Here is an 18249-nt window from a genome sequence, read left to right as displayed (position 1 = left end):
ATTTCCTATTGCTCATTAACATATTTTTCTTTCAGACTGACGAACTCCCTTTAGCATTTCTTGTAGGACAGGTCTAGTGTTGATGAAATCCCTTAGCTTTTGTTTATCTGGGAAAGTATTTCTCCTTCATGCTTGAAAGGTATTTTCACTGGATACACTATTATAGCGTAAAAATTTTTTCCTTTATCACTTTAAATATGTCATGCCTCTCTCTCCTGGCCCATAAGGTTTCCACTGAAAAGTCTGCTGCCAGATGTTGGAGCGCTGTTGTATGTTACTTGTTTCTTTCCTTTTTTTTTTTTTTTCTCGCTCTGTCACCCAGGCTGGAGTGCAGTGGCGATCTCAGCTCACTGCCAGCTCCGCCTCTCGGGTTCACACCATTCTCCTGCCTCAGCCTCCTGAGTAGCTGGGACTACAGGCGCCTGCCACCACGTCCGGCTAATTTTTTGTATTTTTAGTAGAGACAGGTTTATCTTGCTGCTTTTAGAATTTTGTTTCTTTTTTATCTTTGAGTTTAAAGATGGAAGATCACGTAATAAAATCATTCTAACGTTCCTATGAACAAACAAGAGAAAACGGCTAGGACATTTTTTAACTTGTACCAGCAGGTGTTAAATACATTATAACACTATAATAGTTGAAATAATGTAGAATCATGTAAAGTAGTTCTTATGCAAGAATGGAGAGAGAGATCAATGGAACAGTCAAATAAAATGCTAATATACATAAGAACTTTGTATATCATATTTATACATATGTAGAGAAACAAAATCCAATGGAAACATGAAGAGATGCACAAAATCATCATCAGGGAAATGCAAATTAAAACCACAATGAGATGCTACTGCATACCATTAAAAGGGCAAAAATTGAAAAGACTGACAATATCCAGTTTTGGCAAAGATGTAAAGCAACGGGAACTGTCTCATACATTGTTGTCAAGAATGCAAAGTGGTCCAGCCACTTGGAAAACAATTTGTTAGTCTATTATAAAGTTAAACATATACTTATCACACAACTAGCAGTTTTACATGTAGGCACCCAAGAGAAACAAAATCATATGTCTGCACAGAGAGATATGCATGAACACTCACAACAGTTTTATTCAAAGTAGCACAAAACTTTAAACAATGCCAATGAATGAATGATCAGTGATATATCTATACATTGCAATATTATTCAGCAACAAAAAGGAATGAACTACAGATACATGCAACAACACAGATAAATCTCAAAAGCATCATAAGTAAAAAGCCAAATTGAAATACAGTATGACATTCTCAAAAAGGCAAAACTAGAGGGACAGAAAACAGACCAGTGATTCCCAGGGACGGGGAAATTCAGGAGAAATGGGTTGCAGTGGACATAAGCGAATTCTGGGGGGTGATAATAAATTCCCATCTTAATTATGGTGGTGGTTGCATGATTACACATATTTTCAAAACTCATAAACCCATATAATTAAAATAGGTAAATTTTATCGTATGGAAATTGTATCATAAACTCAACTTTTTAAAATTGACTCCCATATTTTAAAAATCAATGAAAAATGAATGGATTTATTCAGTAAAATTATGTGGAGAAAATTAACTATTTAGAGATAAATACATTTGATTATTTCATCTAGTATGCCAAAATAAATTCCTTTTGAATTAAATAATAAAATGTAAAAACAAACTATTAAGTAACAAAACATAGGCAAAAGTTTATATAATGCCTGGGTGTGAAAGGACTTTTTAGGCTTAAAAACTACATACAAAACTATCAAAGTTGGTAATATTTGACTATTTAAAGATTAAATATTTCTGCATGTCAAAATCAGAGTCAAGTGGAAAAAATATTTGTCATACATGTAATAATAGGTTAATATATAAAGCATACAATTTAAAAGGAAAATGTCAGAACCCCATAGAAAAATGGGCGAAAGCTCTGAATAAAAAAGATAAAACAGAAAACACAAATGGCAGATAAATTTATGAGAAAACATTTACCTCACTAATAAAGAGAAGCAAATTAAAACCAAAAGATACCAATGTAGCAAGGTTTTTTCTTTTTGATAAGAGTCAATGCTACCAAGAGGTTGGTAAAAGAGACACTCATGCTGCTGGCAGAAGAGCAAGTCTGTACAATCTTCTTGAGACTTGAACACCTGAAAACATGTTAAGAACTTTAAACATTAATATACTATGATCCCATAGATTTGTTCTAAAAATATATCCAGAGAAACTATTAGAGATTTTTTCAAAACTTCATGAACAAATAAATTAACCACAGCATTGTTTAAAACTGAAAATCAGGCCGGGCGCAGTGGCTCAAGCCTGTAATCCCAGCACTTTGGGAGGCTGAGACGGGCAGATCATGAGGTCAGCAGATCGAGACCATCCTGGCTAACACGGTGAAACCCCGTCTCTACTAAAAAATACAAAAAACTAGCCGGGTGAGGTGGCGGGGCCTGTAGTCCCAGCTACTCGGGAGGCTGAGGCAGGAGAATGGCGTGAACCTGGGAGGCGGAGCTTGCAGTGAGCTGAGATCCGGCCACTGCACTCCAGCCTGGGCGACAGAGTGAGACTCCATCACAAAAAAAAAAAAAAAAAAAAAAACTGAAAATAATGGATAAGGTCTTCAACAATAAAGAGTTAAATAAATCTGATAAGATAGAATATTACACAGTTGTGAAGCAAGTCTCTGGAAATTTAACAACAGAAATGCTTATAAGACAATATTAAGTGAAAAGGATACAGAACTCTGTATAAGCCCAATTAATTTTGAAAAATCATATGCAAGGAATTGTTAAGTGCTACTGGTGAGCAAAATGGACAAAAACCCTGGTCCTCATGGAATCTGTAATCTGTTGTCTTCCTCGCCACTGTATCCATAGAGCCCAGTACAGTGCTCAACAAATATTTATTAAAGGAACACCAACAGGAAAGAGAACACAAAGGAAAGGATAAGCTTGAAAAACAAGCCGTGCCTTCATCTGCACCAGACAAAGTGATGAGGTCTCTCTCCCTATGTCCTCCTTCGTCTGCGCTCCATAACCCAGGAGAGAAACAGCAGCACTTATCAGTCTGACGGCAACTCATTGTGTGAGGAAGCCAAGAAAGTATCAATGGAACAGCAAGCACAACACAGCTTCCAGTGCATTCGTACAGTGAAGGTGACAGATACATGACTAAGATATGGCCAATTAGCTTATAAATCAAGTTAGCAAGACAAGTTCAAAATCATAAAAAAAGAATGGATCAGACGCAGTGGCTCACGCCTGTAATCCCAGCACTTTGGGAGGCTGAGGCGGGCAGATTACAAGGTCAGGAGATCGAGACCATCCTGGCTAACACGGTGAAACCTGGTCTCTATTAAAAATTCAAAAAATTAGCCAGGCGCAGTGGCAGGTGCCTGTAGTCCCAGCTACTCGGGAGGCTGAGGAAGGAGAATGGCATGAACCCAGGAGGTGGAGCTTGCAGTGAGCCGAGATTGTGCCACTGCACTGAGCCTGGACGACAGAGAGAGACTCCGTCTCAAAAAAAAAAGAAAAAAGAAAAGAAAAAAATGCAAGGAATTTCTCAGTACTGTACCGTCCTGGCCTATTTGAGACAATTTTAAAAAATGAGTGACCACTTTCAGTTACTGCAGTGGAAAGAAAGGATCTTTTATGCACTACAACTGTAAGAGCTTTAACTCTTTCCTCTTTGCACATTTAGAATTTGACATTCCTGTCTGATGCAGCAGGAAGGAAGAAACAACACAGAGAAGTAAGGAAATTTACTTTCAACTGTTATTAGCTGTAGTCTCGGGGGTCAAAGATGTTTCAAGCAGACAGATGTTCCCTCAACAGCAAAAAAAAAAAAGAAAAAGAAAAAGAAGAAGAAGAAGAAGAAGGATCTCTTTTTAAAAGATACGGTTAGTAGTAATAGGTCCAAACGTTCTTAAGGGGTAAAATCCTAGAACCTCAGCAAGATAGAAAATAGTCATCATATCAAGTTCAGAATTTCAGAAAATCCAGATTGTTCTTATCATATAGCGGGGAACTGGACCTGGCCTTATAATCTACTGTTATAGTTGTCACAAATAAAATATTTGAGCACTGAATATGTTTTCATATCAATCAACCTCATTTCATCTTTAGAAAATCCCTATGAGTATCTCCATTTCACAGAGAAGGAAATAGGCTGGAAGGTAAAGTCACAGAGCTAAAAAGTATAAAATCCGGGACAAAGAGGCTGCCATTCATACAGGGTGAATTTCAGGGGACAGGTAGGAAGGTGACTCTTTACCAACATTTCACTCCTCACCACATCCTGGATTCTATCAGTATTTCTCTGATTGAGGTAAAACATCCTCTTAATCTAGAGTTATCAGTGCGTGAGTTAATCTAGTAAATTGCTATTTGCCATTTGCACACTACGAATTCCCTCAACGTTGCTTTTCTTAACTGGCAAAGAACAAAGAGCTGGGGCTTTGATAGAAAAAGGAAGGGAGCTTTCAGATGGAAACGTAGGGTGTTGCCTGGGAGGGGGTGATTGAGGGACAGGCAAAAAGAGAAAAAAAGAGTAAGCAAGAAAGTGACTTCAACAAATCAGGGCTGGCAAGGGAGAGAGAGTGTAGCAAGGACACGCAGGGAGATGGGCTGACCGGCCTTGAAATCAGGGGTGCGCAACTTGAAGTTTGTAAATCAAAAAATAAAATCCTAAGGCCCCTCAACCATCCGAATGGGTCCCTCCTCTTGGCCAAGGGCATTACAAAGTTAACCCAAAACATAAGTTTAGGCCATGATGGGAAGAGGGAGCCAGACATGGTTCATTATACTCTCCTCCCTTTTGGAATCACTGATAGAACAGACCCTTTAAGTCCCCTAAGAAACATTTACAATCTATTCTTTCTGAAGCCTGCTACCTGGAAGCTTCATCTGCATGATAAAACCGTGGTCTCCACAATCCCTTATTGTAACCCAGTCATTGCTTCCTATTGATAATAACTCTTTCAACCAACTGCCAACCAAGAAAAATCTTTGAATCGCCTGTGACTTGGAAGCCCCTGCTTTCAGTTGTCCTGCCTTTTCAGGCTGAATCAATGTACATCTTACATGCATTGATTAACGCCTTATGTCTCTCTAAAATGTGTAAGACCAAGTTGTGGCCTGACCACCTTGGGCACATGTTCTCAGATCTCCTGAGGGCTGTGTCACGGGCCACTTATCACTCATATTTGGCTCAGAATAAATCTCTTCAAATATTTTACAGAGTTTGATTCTTTTCATTAACAAGTTGATTCAAACAAACAAACAAACAAAAAACAGTCCAGGCCGGGCACGGTGGCTCAAGCCTGTAATCCCAGCACTTTGGGAGGCTGAGACGGGCGGATCACGAGGTCAGGAGATAGAGACCATCCTGGCTAACATGGCGAAACCCCGTCTCTACTAAAAATACAAAAAACTAGCCGGGCGACGTGGCGGGTGCCTGTAGTCCCAGCTACTCGGGAGGCTGAGGCAGGAGAAAGGCGTGAACCCGGAAGGCGGAGCTTGCAGTGAGCTGAGATCCGGCCACTGCACTCCAGCCTGGGCGGCAGAGCGAGACTCCGTCTCAAAAAAACAAAACAAAACAAAACAAAACAAAACAAAAAAACAGTCCAGAAGGAATTTAGAGAAAGTTAGGGAAATAATCTAAACCCAGCTCAGAAAATAAGGTGATCGTGAACTGAGACCCTCCTAGCCTAGGGGAAGAAATGTGTCTAGATCAATTCTCCAAGTCCACTGCAGCTGAATTCCCGATTTCTGACCATTTCCATAAAATGTGTTTATCGTCTCTTCCTCAGGAGCCAGCCCACCATCATGACTGTTAAGCATGCTATGTATTAAATTTAAGTAAAAGAAAGAAACAATCTTTGCAACTCCCTGTGAGCACATTCTTTCCAAGAGACACCTTTACAAGGTTGTAACTCGACGCCTTCTATCCAACACCCATGTGAGTGAAAGAGGAGTAAGACCCATTCGAGTTGGCTGTGTAATCTTGGAGTTCTGGGGTAGAAATCTGCAATTCCACCCCACCACCCAACCCACTCCCAAACACACATGATCTTCTGAACTGCTCATCAAATACTTTGTGTGCCAAACAGGCCAGTGGTGACATTTCTGCCAAGTCATCTCTGCAAAATTGTTTGAAAGCAAAAGTAGGAAACTAAAGCAGTTAACAATTCTCTCGTACCTTGAATGCTTCTTTTAAAAAAGGCCTTACATCCTTCACACGACCAGACTCCATAGTGATATCCCGATGCGTAATCACTGCAGACAGCGCAGAAGTGAGCGTCCCTCTTTGAACTTGGACTAGTAACAGGGCTGGTGCAACGGTTCCCACTAACCTTCCTTTTCAGTGTCTCTCTAGGGAGCAAAGAAAATATCCATTGAACAGAGCATAAAAGGGGAAAAAAGGGCTTTCTAGGGAAAAAAAAAATAGCATGAACATTGCCTAATTTAATCTCTTTTTCCTCCAGGGTTCATGGTAAATATATTCCCGGAAATCTGATAGAGCAAAGCTTTTGATACTGATATCATATCTACAAAGAGCCACGCTGTGGGGAATGACTAACGTTTGAAAGTGGGTAGGTGAGTTTATGCCCATCCACGTGATGCTGATGAGCATTTGTCACTGCAGAAGACCAGTCATAGCCATGGGGTGGGGGGTCCATCTCTAAGTGTAATGAAAGGAGTGGCTAGATCAAATCTTACCCACAAGTCTGAACCACAGGCAGGATATGCATTGGTCTTCTGTAGTTACTAGAGTTCACAAACACTGCATGGATGGGCCTGAAGGCACACAACCACTTTCAAACATCAGTCATTCCCAACAGCATTGCTAAGCAGCCCTTCAGACATTTTAGGTTCCCATTTAAATGGAGAACAAACATCTCACTCTCTGCAATTTCAGATAAAGGTCTAGATTTAAAATAACTTTCAGGTCGGGAGCAATGGTTCATGCCTGTAATCCTAGCACATTGTGGGGGCCAAGGTGGGCATATCACCTGAGGCCAGGAGTTCGAGACCAGCTTGGCCAACAAGGTAAAATCCTGTATCTACTAAAAATACAAAAATTAGCCAGGCATGATGGCACACACCTGTAATCCCAGCTACTTTGGAGGCTGAAGCAGAAGACCGCTTGAACCTGGGAGGCAGAGGTTGCAGTGAGCCAAGATTGTACCACTGTACTCCAGCCTGGGCAACACAGTGAGACTCTGTCTCAAAAAAATAAAATAAGGCCGGGCGCGGTGGCTCAAGCCTGTAATCCCAGCACTTTGGGAGGCCGAGACGGGCGGATCACGAGGTCAGGAGATCGAGACCATCCTGGCTAATACGGTGAAACCCCGTCTCTACTAAAAATACAAAAACTAGCCGGGCGAGGTGGCGGGCGCCTGTAGTCCCAGCTACTTGGGAGGCTGAGGCAGGAGAATGGCGGAAACCCAGGAGGCGGAGCTTGCAGTGAGCTGAGATCTGGCCACTGCACTCTAGTCCGGGCGACAGAGCGAGACTCCGCCTCAAAAAAAAAAAAAATAAAAATAAAAAAATAAAAATAATTTTAAGAGGAGTAACAAATGGACTTTAAGTTACCTTGAGATGAATGGGAGACAAGAAAAAGGGGGAAGAGAAGAGAAAGGGAGAGACAAAAAAGAAGAGAGAAGAGAAGAGAGAGAACAAGCAAGTGCCTGGCCTGGAAAGGCTTGGAAGGAAGCAGAGGCTTGAGGTTCATAAAGGAACAGAGAGTCTAGCAAGGGAGCCCCAGGCAGGCCCCAAAACACATCTGGCTAGTTCCTGATGTTGCCAGGGCATGGTTCTTTTAGAAAGGGAATGGTGAAGGTATTATAGATTTATAAATGAAGGTAATTATATCACGGATTAATTTGCCCCAAAATTAGCAGAACTTTGATTATAATTCATGCTCAGAAACAAAATATGTCTTCCTTTAAAGAAGGAAGAAAAAAAAAACCATTACTTTAAAAAAGTTATCCACAATGTTTATATTCTCTTCTTTATTTTACCAATGAGTAAAATGTTTTTAAAAGAAGAAAAAAAAGAATTATAGTGCAATGTTACCGTCTCAAAGTTTTATGATAATATTTGAAAGTAACGAATTTCAATATCCAATATGCCCTTAGTACTTTGTTTTAGATGTTTATCTCCCCCTCTCCTTTCTCACTATACCATCCCTTCCTTCATACCTATTATCATTAGAAATACTAATAATTAGATGGAAATAACCCATAACATTACCTTGCATTTAAAGAGTACACATATCCTTTATAACTTCAGGGAATGTGAACTGAAGCCCATACTTCAATAGTTTCCACCAATCTTTATATAATGTTATTATTTTAGTTCATGGTTAAAAACTTTATACCCATCATCTGTCTTTTCAGGCTTTGCATGTCTAGAATTTCATTTAAGTTGTAATACTGCCACAGTTACTTTTATCCTGGAAACAATTTGTCATTAACATTAAATTGTGATTTCACTATAAGACGACTCTAAAACTGAAAGTAAAGTAAAAATTCATTTTTCAAATCCAAATAACTCCGTTAACAGTGACTTAAGTTCAGACCAGGCGCGGTTGTTCATCACGTCTATAATCCCAGCACTTTGGGAGGCCAAGGCAGGTGGATCATTTGAGGTCAGGAGTTCAAGACCAGCCTGGCCAACATGGTGAAACCCTGTCTCTACTAAAATAAAAAAAATAAAGAGCTAAGCATAGTGGCATGTGCCTGTAATCCCAGCTACTCAGGAGGCTAAGGCATGAGAATCGCTTGAACCCAGGAGGTGGAGGTTGCAGTGAGCCAAGATCGTGCCATTGTACTCTAGTCTGAGTGACAGAGCGAGACCCTGTCTCAAAAAAATAAAAGGAGTGACTTAAGTTCAGTCTTTACTATATAAACACAATAGTCATGATAGCAAATTCTCCCCACAACACCGATGTACACATACCACTTTTTAATGAGAACTAAAGTATCAGAATAGAACAGGGCATCCTGGCCAGGCGCGGTGGCTCAAGCCTGTAATCCCATCACTTTGGGAGGCCGAGACGGGCGGATCACGAGGTCAGGAGATCGAGACCATCCTGGCTAACACGGTGAAACCCCGTCTCTACTAAAAATACAAAAAACTAGCCCGGCGAGGTGGCGGGCGCCTGTAGTCCCAGCTACTCAGGAGGCTGAGGCAGGAGAATGGCGTGAAACCCGGGAGGCGGAGCTTGCAGTGAGCTGAGATCCGGCCACTGCACTCCAGCCCGGGCGACAGAGCAAGACTCCGTCTCAAAAAAAAAAAAAAAAAAAAAGAACAGGGCATCCTGTGTTTTGAGTGCTCTAAGTAAACTATGTAATTAATAAAATAAAGAAATTAGGCCAGGCGCAGTGGTTCACGCCTGTAATCCCAGCACTTTGGGAGGCCAAGGCGGGCGGATCACGAGGTCAGGAGATCGAGACCATCCTGGCTAACACGGTGAAACCCCCTCTCTACTAAAAATACAAACAATTAGCCAGGCGTGGTGGCGGGCGCCTGTAGTCCCAGCTACTCGGGAGGCTGAGGCAGGAGAATGGCGTGAAATCGGGAGGTGGAGCTTGCAGTGAGCCGAGATAATGCCACTGCACTCCAGCCTGGGCGACAGAGCGAGACTCGGTCTCAAAAAAAATAAAATAAAAATAAAATAAAATAAAATAAAGACCTTGTCTAACATATTATTTCCTTCTCACTAAACCATAAAGTGATTTGAGAAATGGCCAGGAACTATAATTCAGAATGAAGAGTGGACTTACCTGTTTACAGGTAAGGTGTGTTCTAGTGATCTTGCTTCACACCAGGGACTCTTTTGAGGTTCTGCATACAGATGTGATAACTGGCGATGGACTGCTAAAGGAGAAAGGTGTCCAGGTGTTGGCCACAACACATTTGGGCTTGCGGTCTGCCGACCAGGCCCACCTTCCAAGTTAGTGACATTGCTGGGAATGCTGTAATTCATCACAGCAGGGCTATAGAATGTCATGGCTGGATATTCATGGTGGCTCTCTACATAGGAGGAAGGTATGTATATAGAGCCGTGCTCCAGGGGTAAGATGGATTGACTGCAGTTGTAGGAGGAAGGAGAATTAAGGCTAGATGGTGAATTTTTTATATCCATGTCTTGAGATAACAGCCGAGAAAACACCTTGCAAGAAGAGGCACAAAGGTCATTATACTGTTCTCAAAGATTTGTGGGCAAGTATAATGGCTGTAAAGAAACACAGAGGATATTGTCAAGTTAGTTAGAGCTACAGGTGTAACTATGAAAATTTAAATATTTTCATTAAAAAAATACACACATTTGTATGAGATTACAAATACATCCTGAAAATATATATATGAAAATATTAACCTCAGAGGAGTGAGAATGTGAGGCATGAAACTCACATTTTCTGCTTCATTCATCTCTTCATTGCTTGTTTTTTAATCAACAGTTTAAGCACAAGAGTTTAATCATGAAAATTTATTATAAAATAGTCTTTAAAACTAGATAACACAGGATTAAATAAAAATGAAAGTTGTTATGGAAAAATAAGCAAGAATAACCAAGTAAACCCTAAAAGAGAAGATCAATGAGTAAGGCTAGTCTCAACCAATATTAAAATACACGGAGGCCAAGTGAGTGGCTTACGCCTGTAATCCCAACACTTTGGGAGCCTGAGGTGGGCAGATCACTTGAGGTCAGGAGTTCGAGACCAGCCTGGGCAACATGGTGAAACCTCATCTCTACAAAAAATTAGCCGGGCATGGTGGCATGTGCCTGTTGTCCTAGCTACTCAAGAGGCTGAGGCGGGAGGATTGCTTAAACCCAGAAGGCAGAGGTTGTAGTGAGGAGACATCATGCCACTGCATTCCAGCCTGGGTGATAGAGTAAGACCATATCTCAAAAAAAAAAAAAAAAAAAAAGAAAGAAAGAAAGAAAGAAAGAAAACACATTATGAATCTTCAATAATGAAAGACAATGGGTATTAGCAGAAGAGACTGACCAGTGTAACTGTGTCACTTATCAATCTGTTGCCTCTAGGTTTTGCTTTTGTCTTTTTTTTTGTTTTTGAGACAGGATCTCACTCTGTCACCCAGGCTGGAGTGCAGTGGTGTGATCTCGGCTCACTGCAACCTCCTGCCTCCCAGGTTCAAGCGATTCTCCTGCCTCAGCCTCCCAAGTAGCTGTACTACGGGTGTGCACCACCATGACTGGCTAATTTGTTGTATTTTTTAGTAGAGATGGGGTTTCATCATGTTGGCCAGGCTGGTCTCAAGCTCCTGATCTCAAGTGATCCACCTGCCTCGGTCTCCCAAAGTGCTGGGATTACAGGCATAAGCCACCATGCCTGGCCTACCTCTCAGTTTTGAATGTGCCCTTCAATTTTTGCTCTACAGTAAACAACATAATTTTTGTATGTAAAGTGAGCACAAAGCTGGGGGTACTGGCTCATTACAGGCAAATCTTTTTTTTTTTTTTTTGAGACGGAGTTTCGCTCTTGGCTGGAATGCAATGGCGCCATATCAGCTCACTGCAACCTCTGCCTCCCAGGTTCAAGCAATTATCATGCCTCAGCCTCCTGAGTAGCTGGGATTACAGGCACATGCCACCACACTAATTTTTGTGTTTTTAGTAGAGACAGGGTTTCACCATGTTGGCCAGGCTGGTTTCGAACTTCTCGCCTCAAGTGATCTGCCTGTTTTGGCCTCCCAAAGTGCTGGGATTATAGGTGTGAGCCACCATGCCCGGCCACAGTAATAGACAATATAATATCTGAGGTATAATTCATCACTTTCTTTCCCAAAACCATTCATTCCCTATTTGTGTTAATAGAAAAAGCCCATTATAGTTACCTTTGACTTCTCCCCTTGACTCAGTTAACTTTAATCACCAAGGCACGTTGGTTTTTTCTCCCAATGCCTTTTTTCCACTGTCTGTCTTTTGCTGCCATCTTGAAGTAAGCTCTCATTACTTTTTTTTTTTTTTTTTTTTTTGAGATGGAGTCTCACACTGTCACCCAAGCTGGAATGCAGTGGCGCTATCTTGGCTCACTACAACTTCCGCCTCCCGGGTTCAAGCAATTCTCCTACCTCAGCCTCCCAAGTAGCTGGGATTACAGGCGCCCATCACCACACCTGGCTAATTTTTTGTATTTTTAGTAGAGACGGCATTTCACCATGTTGGCCAGGCTGGTCTCAAACTCCTGACCTTATGATTTGCCCGCCTCAGCCTCCCAAAGTACTGGGATTACAGGTGTGAGTCACTGTGCCTGGCACAAAGTTTTTGTGTGTGTGTGTGTGTGTGTTAAAATACAGGTAACATAAAATTTACCATCCTAGCCATTTCTAAGTATAAAGTTCAGTAGTGTTAAGTATATTCACATTGTTGTGCAACCAATCTCTAGAACTCATTTCATCTTGCAAAACTAAAACCCTCTATCTATTAAACAAATTCCCCACTCCTCCCTTCCCCCAGCCCCGGGCAACCACCAGCCTACATTCTGTCTCTATGGATGTGATGACTCTAGGTACCCAGCAGTGGTGAAACCAACTATCAGACCACACCACCAAATGACAAATGCCAGGATGCACCTAGCCAATCAATCAGGTGCATGGCAACTTTGCTTAGAAAATACAGATCTCACATCTCAACATATCACCAATCAACTTGTGTAGAATTTCCACATACCCCCAGAAGGATGATAATTACAGTCAGAGAACTGACTTCTGGAGAGTCATTAAAAGGCTAGGTGCTTTTTGTTTGGATATATTTCAGATATACCAGATTCACGTGATTCACAGATTCACTCTTTGTCAGTGGCATCTTGAATAGATAGGAACTTGGCAGCCAATGCAAAGATTTTTTCTTCCTAAGCAGAGCCATAATAAGGGGAAGGAATGATGAACTTACACCATTGTAATAGTTCTCTGAGACAGGACAACAGGTAGTAAAAAAAAAAAAAAAGGGGGGGGGCTCTTCTCTACCAGAGGTCTATCAAAATAAATCAACAAACCCATTCTGGTTGAGAAGCCCTCCTCTAAAACAGAGATATAAACTGGTCAAAGGAAAGACTCCCCAAAAGATTTAATTTAACATTGCAGGGCAGCGTTTTCCCAACACATCGTCTGAATGTTCAAACATGGCCTCAGTACAATGTTCTGGTACAACAGGAAAAAAACGTCTCTAAAGAGTTTAATTGTTGGGCCTGGCATGGAATTTCACCTGGCCAACCAAAGAACCAGTACCCAGACATCCTGATTCTAAGAATTATTCATTTATTTGCATGTAATTTTTCTTTAATTAGTCACCATAACTAAAATAGTTGGTCCATATCCTGGGTGGGGAACAGCCCTGTGTTCTGTCCAGAGATTTCTCTCACTCCCCCAGCACATACCCCCGTGTTTGGCCATCTCAGGTTACATCCGAATTCAGCCAGAAAGTTTTTTTTTTTTTTTTTTTTTTTGAGGCGGAGTCTCGCTCTGTCGCCCGGACTGGAGTGCAGTGGCTGGATCTCAGCTCACTGCAAGCTCCGCCTCCCGGGTTTACGCCATTCTCCTGCCTCAGCCTCCGGAGTAGCTGGGACCACAGGCGCCTGCCACCTCGCCCGGCTAGTTTTTTTTTTTTTTTTTTTTTTTTAGTCGAGACGGGGTTTCACCATGTTAGCCAGGATGGTCTTGATCTCCTGACCTCGTGATCCGCCCGTCTCGGGCTCCCAAAGTGCTGGGATTACAGGCTTGAGCCACCGCGCCCAGCCCAGAAAGCTTTTTGTACACATGGGATCATGCATGGTGTTCTAACATACTGGCTAGGGAACATACTATGGCTTTTGAATAAAAAAAAAGGTATTTAAAATTTCCAATATTGACAGTGATTCATGGAGAAGGAAAAGGTTGGCTCTAGAAATGGCAGAAAGACACTCCAAGAAGACTAGACTGATTTTTATCAAAGCAACTATAAATCTAGTTAATAAGACATCAGGGCTGGGCGTGGTGACTCACGCCTGTAATCCCAGCACTTTGGGAGGCCAAGGCGGGCAGATCACGAGGTCAGGAGTTCGAGATCAGCCTAACCAACATGGTGAAACCCCATCTCTACTGAAAATACAAAAATTAGCTGAGTATGGTGGCGTATACCTGTAATCCCAGCTACTTGGGAGGCTGGGGCAGGAGAATTGCTTGAATCTGGGAGGCGGAAGTTGCAGTGAGCCGAGATCATGCCACTGCACTCCAGCCTGGGCGACAGGGAGAGATTCCGTTAAAAAAAAAAAAAAAAAGAGAAATCAGTCACCCGGGCATGGGTGGCTCATGCCTGTAATTCCAGCACTTTGGGAGGCCGAGGTGGGCGGATCACCTGAGGTCGGGAGTTCAAGACCAGCCTGAACAACATGGAGAAACCCAGTCTCTACTAAAAATACAAAACTAGCCAGGTGTGGCAGCGCATGCCTGTAAACCCAGCTACTCAGGAGGCTGAGGCAGGAGAATCACTTGAACCTGGGAGGTGAAGGTTGCGGTGAGCTGAGATCGCACCACTGCACTCCAACCTGGGTGACGGGCAAAACTGTCTCAAAAAAAAAAAAAAAAAAAAGTCAGCCACCATCAAGCCTGTTCTTATGTATAGTCTATCAATGGACAGAGCAGAACAGTCATTCTAGCCCCAGCTCTGCCTGAAAGCCAGGCAATCTTAGACAAATCCACAAATTCCCTGAGCTGCCACATCTTCTTCAGTAGAAACAGGTACCTATTTGGTGCTGTATCTTTTCACAGTGCTCTAAGGATGAAATGAGATCGTGTCTGTGAAAGGATTCTGAAGCTGGGCGCGGTGGCTCACACCTGTAATCCCAGCACTTTGGAAGGCCAAGGTGGGCAGATCACGAGGTTAGGAGGTCGAGAGCATCCTGGCTAACACAGCAAAACCTTGTCTCTACTAAAAATACAAAATTAGCATGGTGGTACATGCCTGTAATCCCAGCTACTCGGGAGGCTGAGGCAGGACAATCACTTGAACCCAGGAGGCAGAGGTTGCAGTGAGCCGAGATCGTGCCATTACACTCCAGCCTGGGCAACAAGAGCAAAACTCCATCTCAAAAAAAAAAAAAAGAAAAAGAAAAAGAAAAATCAGCCTGGCGCGGTGGCTCACGCCTGTAATCACAGCACTTTGGGAGGCCGAGGCAGGCGGATCACAAGGTCAGGAGATTGAGACCACGGTGAAACCCCGTCTCTACTAAAAATACAAAAAATTAGCCGGGCGCGGTGGCGGGCACCTGTAGTCCCAGCTACTTGGGAGGCTGAGGCAGGAGAATGGCAGGAACCCGGGAGGCGGAGCTTGCAGTGAGCCAAGAGGGCGCCACTGCACTCCAGCCAGGGGGACAGAGCGAGATTCCGTCTCAAAAAAAAAAAGAAAAAGAAAAGAAATGATTCTGTAAGGTATTATTACACATCCAAGAAGATGAAGCCAGTCTATTGGTATGTCATTGGATACACATACAGTGTTGGTTGGAATTTCCAGACAAGTTGCAATGTCTTTACGGCCACCCTGAAGATTTTTGCCTCCTAATTTTACTTTTTGACTTCTGTTCTACAGAAATCCATCACCCCTAGTCCAGATAGCTGGGCAGCTGGTAGCCTGCCAACACTGTGTGTGCGGACAAAATGCCACATATTCCTGATGCCATATTCTCAAGCTTGCAGACTAGGAGGACTTAGACAGCTCATCCCTATTCTTCTTCCACCTGCCCATCACACTTTCCCAAGCATTCAGTTCAAATGCCCCACATTTGTGTGCCCTGCAGAAGTAAAAAATTCACACTCACAAAGCAGCAACTAGAAGGAATTTCATGGAAAAGATTTTAAAAGATTTCTTAAGCAGCAAGCATCCTTGATGTGCCTAAGCAGCTGTTTGACAATTATTCGCTTTCTTTTTTTTTGAAACACGGTCTTGCTTTGTAACCCAGGCTGAAGTGTAGTGGTAAGATCATGGCCCACTGCAGCCTTGACCTCCTGGGCTCAAGGGATCCTCCAAACTCAACACCCCAGGTAGCTGGGACTAAAGGCATGCACCATCATGCCCAGTTAATTTTTAAATTTTTGTACAGATAGTGTCTCACTGTGTTGCCCAGATTGGTCTCGAACTCCTGGCCTCAAGCAATCCTCCCACCTCGGCCTCCCAAAGTGCTGAGATCACAGGCATGAGCCACCACACCTGGCCAATGATTATCTTTAAATGTATTCTATTTATTTATTTATTTATTATTTATTTAGAGATAGAGTCTTGCTTTGTTGCCCAGGCTGGAATGCAGTGGCATGATCTCGGCTCACTGTAACCTCTGCCTCCCAGGTTCAAGCAATTCTCATGCCTCAGCCTCCTGAGTAGCTGGGATTTTGGCATGAGCCACCATGGCCAGCTAATTTTTTGTATTCTTAATAGACAGGGTTTCATTATTTGGCCAGGCTGATCTCGAACTCCTGGCCACCTAGGCCTCCCAAAGTGCTGAGATTACAGGCGTGAGCCACCACACCCAGCCTTTTTAAATATATTCTTTCAAAACAAAATATTAAGGCCCTCAATTAATTTAATATTAGGAAGATAAAACACTCCAAAATCACCATAGAATTCATCATTAACAACTGATTTGCATGTATTTCTTAAGAACATGTACATCAGGAAACCCTGCTTCCTTCCAAAATGAGGAAAAGCTAATTCTCCTAGTAACCAATTGGCGCTTATTTAGTTGAATAGGAAATAGAGTTTTGAGGGCTTGAATAGGGCAAGAGGACCAAGCCTCGAAGGCAGGGGTGGGAGAGAGTTCATCAGTCTTCTTGAGTGTCTTCTCTCTCAACAGCAAGTCTCTGCTCTTGCCTAATACCAACAACAGCCACAGGCCATGCTCTGTAGGAACTGGACCAAATTCAAATATTCATTTGGGACAGGGTTAGAGAGAATTCTGAGTGAAGAGATTCAAGATGACACGGCCAATCCAGAAGTTAGGTTGAATGCTCTCAACTCCCCTTCCAGGCCTGGGTTTGACAGTAGAACACACAACAATTTACTAACAAAATGCTGCAGTCTAGCTTTGAGGAAACATACAAGTCCAGCAATCTATCTTTCCAGGTCACCCTAACTCTCCTGTCCTCTCTCAAGTACACCCACACAAAGATTCTCCACTAAATGCCCTTCATTTTCAAGACCTGTCATAATTCCAGCTAGGAAGGCCAACTATCCAGTTTGCTGGTTCCTCATAAACTTGCCACTCTGCATATCCTAGTTACTACCACTGTAACTGGGTATGCAAGGTAAGTTACATATTTAAAATACAGGCTTTTTCATAGAACAAAGGAAAAAGGAAAAAGACATCAATTTTATATACGTATATTAGCAGTACCTACCAATAACAGGCTCCTAACTGCATACTGAATTGAATACTGCATTAAACAGTGAAAGCTATTAGTTTACAAAAGATTTTGCATCTCTACCTGCCAGGAAAATCTAGACTTTAAGACATGAGCAGAGAAATTTCAAAATCCTGACATCTACAGATAAGTTGGGTATAGACCTAAGCCTCTATGAAGATAAATATTTTACCTTCAGCAATTGTCATCACTCTGCATTTTAAATGGCTTCAGTTTATCATTTTCAAACCCTCTTTTGCCTCTCACTATTTGATAATATGCAATTTCAGGTAGCTTTCTTAATCTCAGGTATAATGAAAGTAGTTTTTTTTTTAATATAGAAGTTTTAAAATTCAAAGATTATACCAGAATGATGCATTCTACTAATATGATATAAATAACTTTTAATGGCCTTGTATTTCAATTCAGGATAACTAATGATATATGCCATAACCAAAGGCTTAAATCACAATAGAATCTAAATCTGCTAAGAACTAAATCTATTAGCCCTATATGAATTTAACACTTAGTCCAAGTCTCTAGTTCCCCATTTGCAAGTAGCATTGTCTTTGCCTTGATTTATCCCAAGGTACTAGAATTCAAAATACCACAAACTGACTCATCCTATAAAAAGGGAAAAACAGGTTTTTCTTTAAAAAAAAAAAGTGAAGGAAAATATGTCTAAGTAAAAACATACTAAAGAGCAAAACTACATATTTATTATGTAGTTTTGATCAGTCATTTTCAGGGGCAGTGGGGTAGGTGGAGGTACAAAGGGGACTTTTGGGGTGATGGAACTGTCTTGTGTCTTGTCTGTGGTGCTGGTTACATGACTGTGCATCTGT

At 42.0% G+C, this 18249-nt stretch overlaps 1 protein-coding gene across 3 annotated transcripts in view; it reads right to left on the bottom strand.

Annotated features, from left to right (window-relative positions):
- ESR2 (estrogen receptor 2) overlaps window positions 1-18249 on the bottom strand; it is a 72355-nt gene that overhangs the window by 52117 nt on the left and 1989 nt on the right. For all 3 annotated transcript variants that reach the window (XM_033187764.1, XM_033187763.1, XM_033187765.1), the window contains exons 2-3: window positions 9793-10244; window positions 6201-6373 (exon numbers count right to left, since the gene is read on the bottom strand). In XM_033187764.1, the coding sequence (XP_033043655.1) occupies window positions 6201-6373; window positions 9793-10154 (535 nt within the window). In that variant the 5' untranslated portion in view covers window positions 10155-10244. The remainder of the gene's footprint in view (window positions 1-6200; window positions 6374-9792; window positions 10245-18249) is intronic.

Source organism: Trachypithecus francoisi, unplaced genomic scaffold, assembly GCF_009764315.1.
Source record: "Trachypithecus francoisi isolate TF-2019V2 unplaced genomic scaffold, Tfra_2.0 Lachesis_group3, whole genome shotgun sequence".
NCBI classification, from domain to species: domain Eukaryota; kingdom Metazoa; phylum Chordata; class Mammalia; order Primates; family Cercopithecidae; genus Trachypithecus; species Trachypithecus francoisi.
The sequence above is the reverse complement of the archived record's forward strand: the minus strand, read 5'-3'. Positions and strand labels throughout refer to the sequence as shown.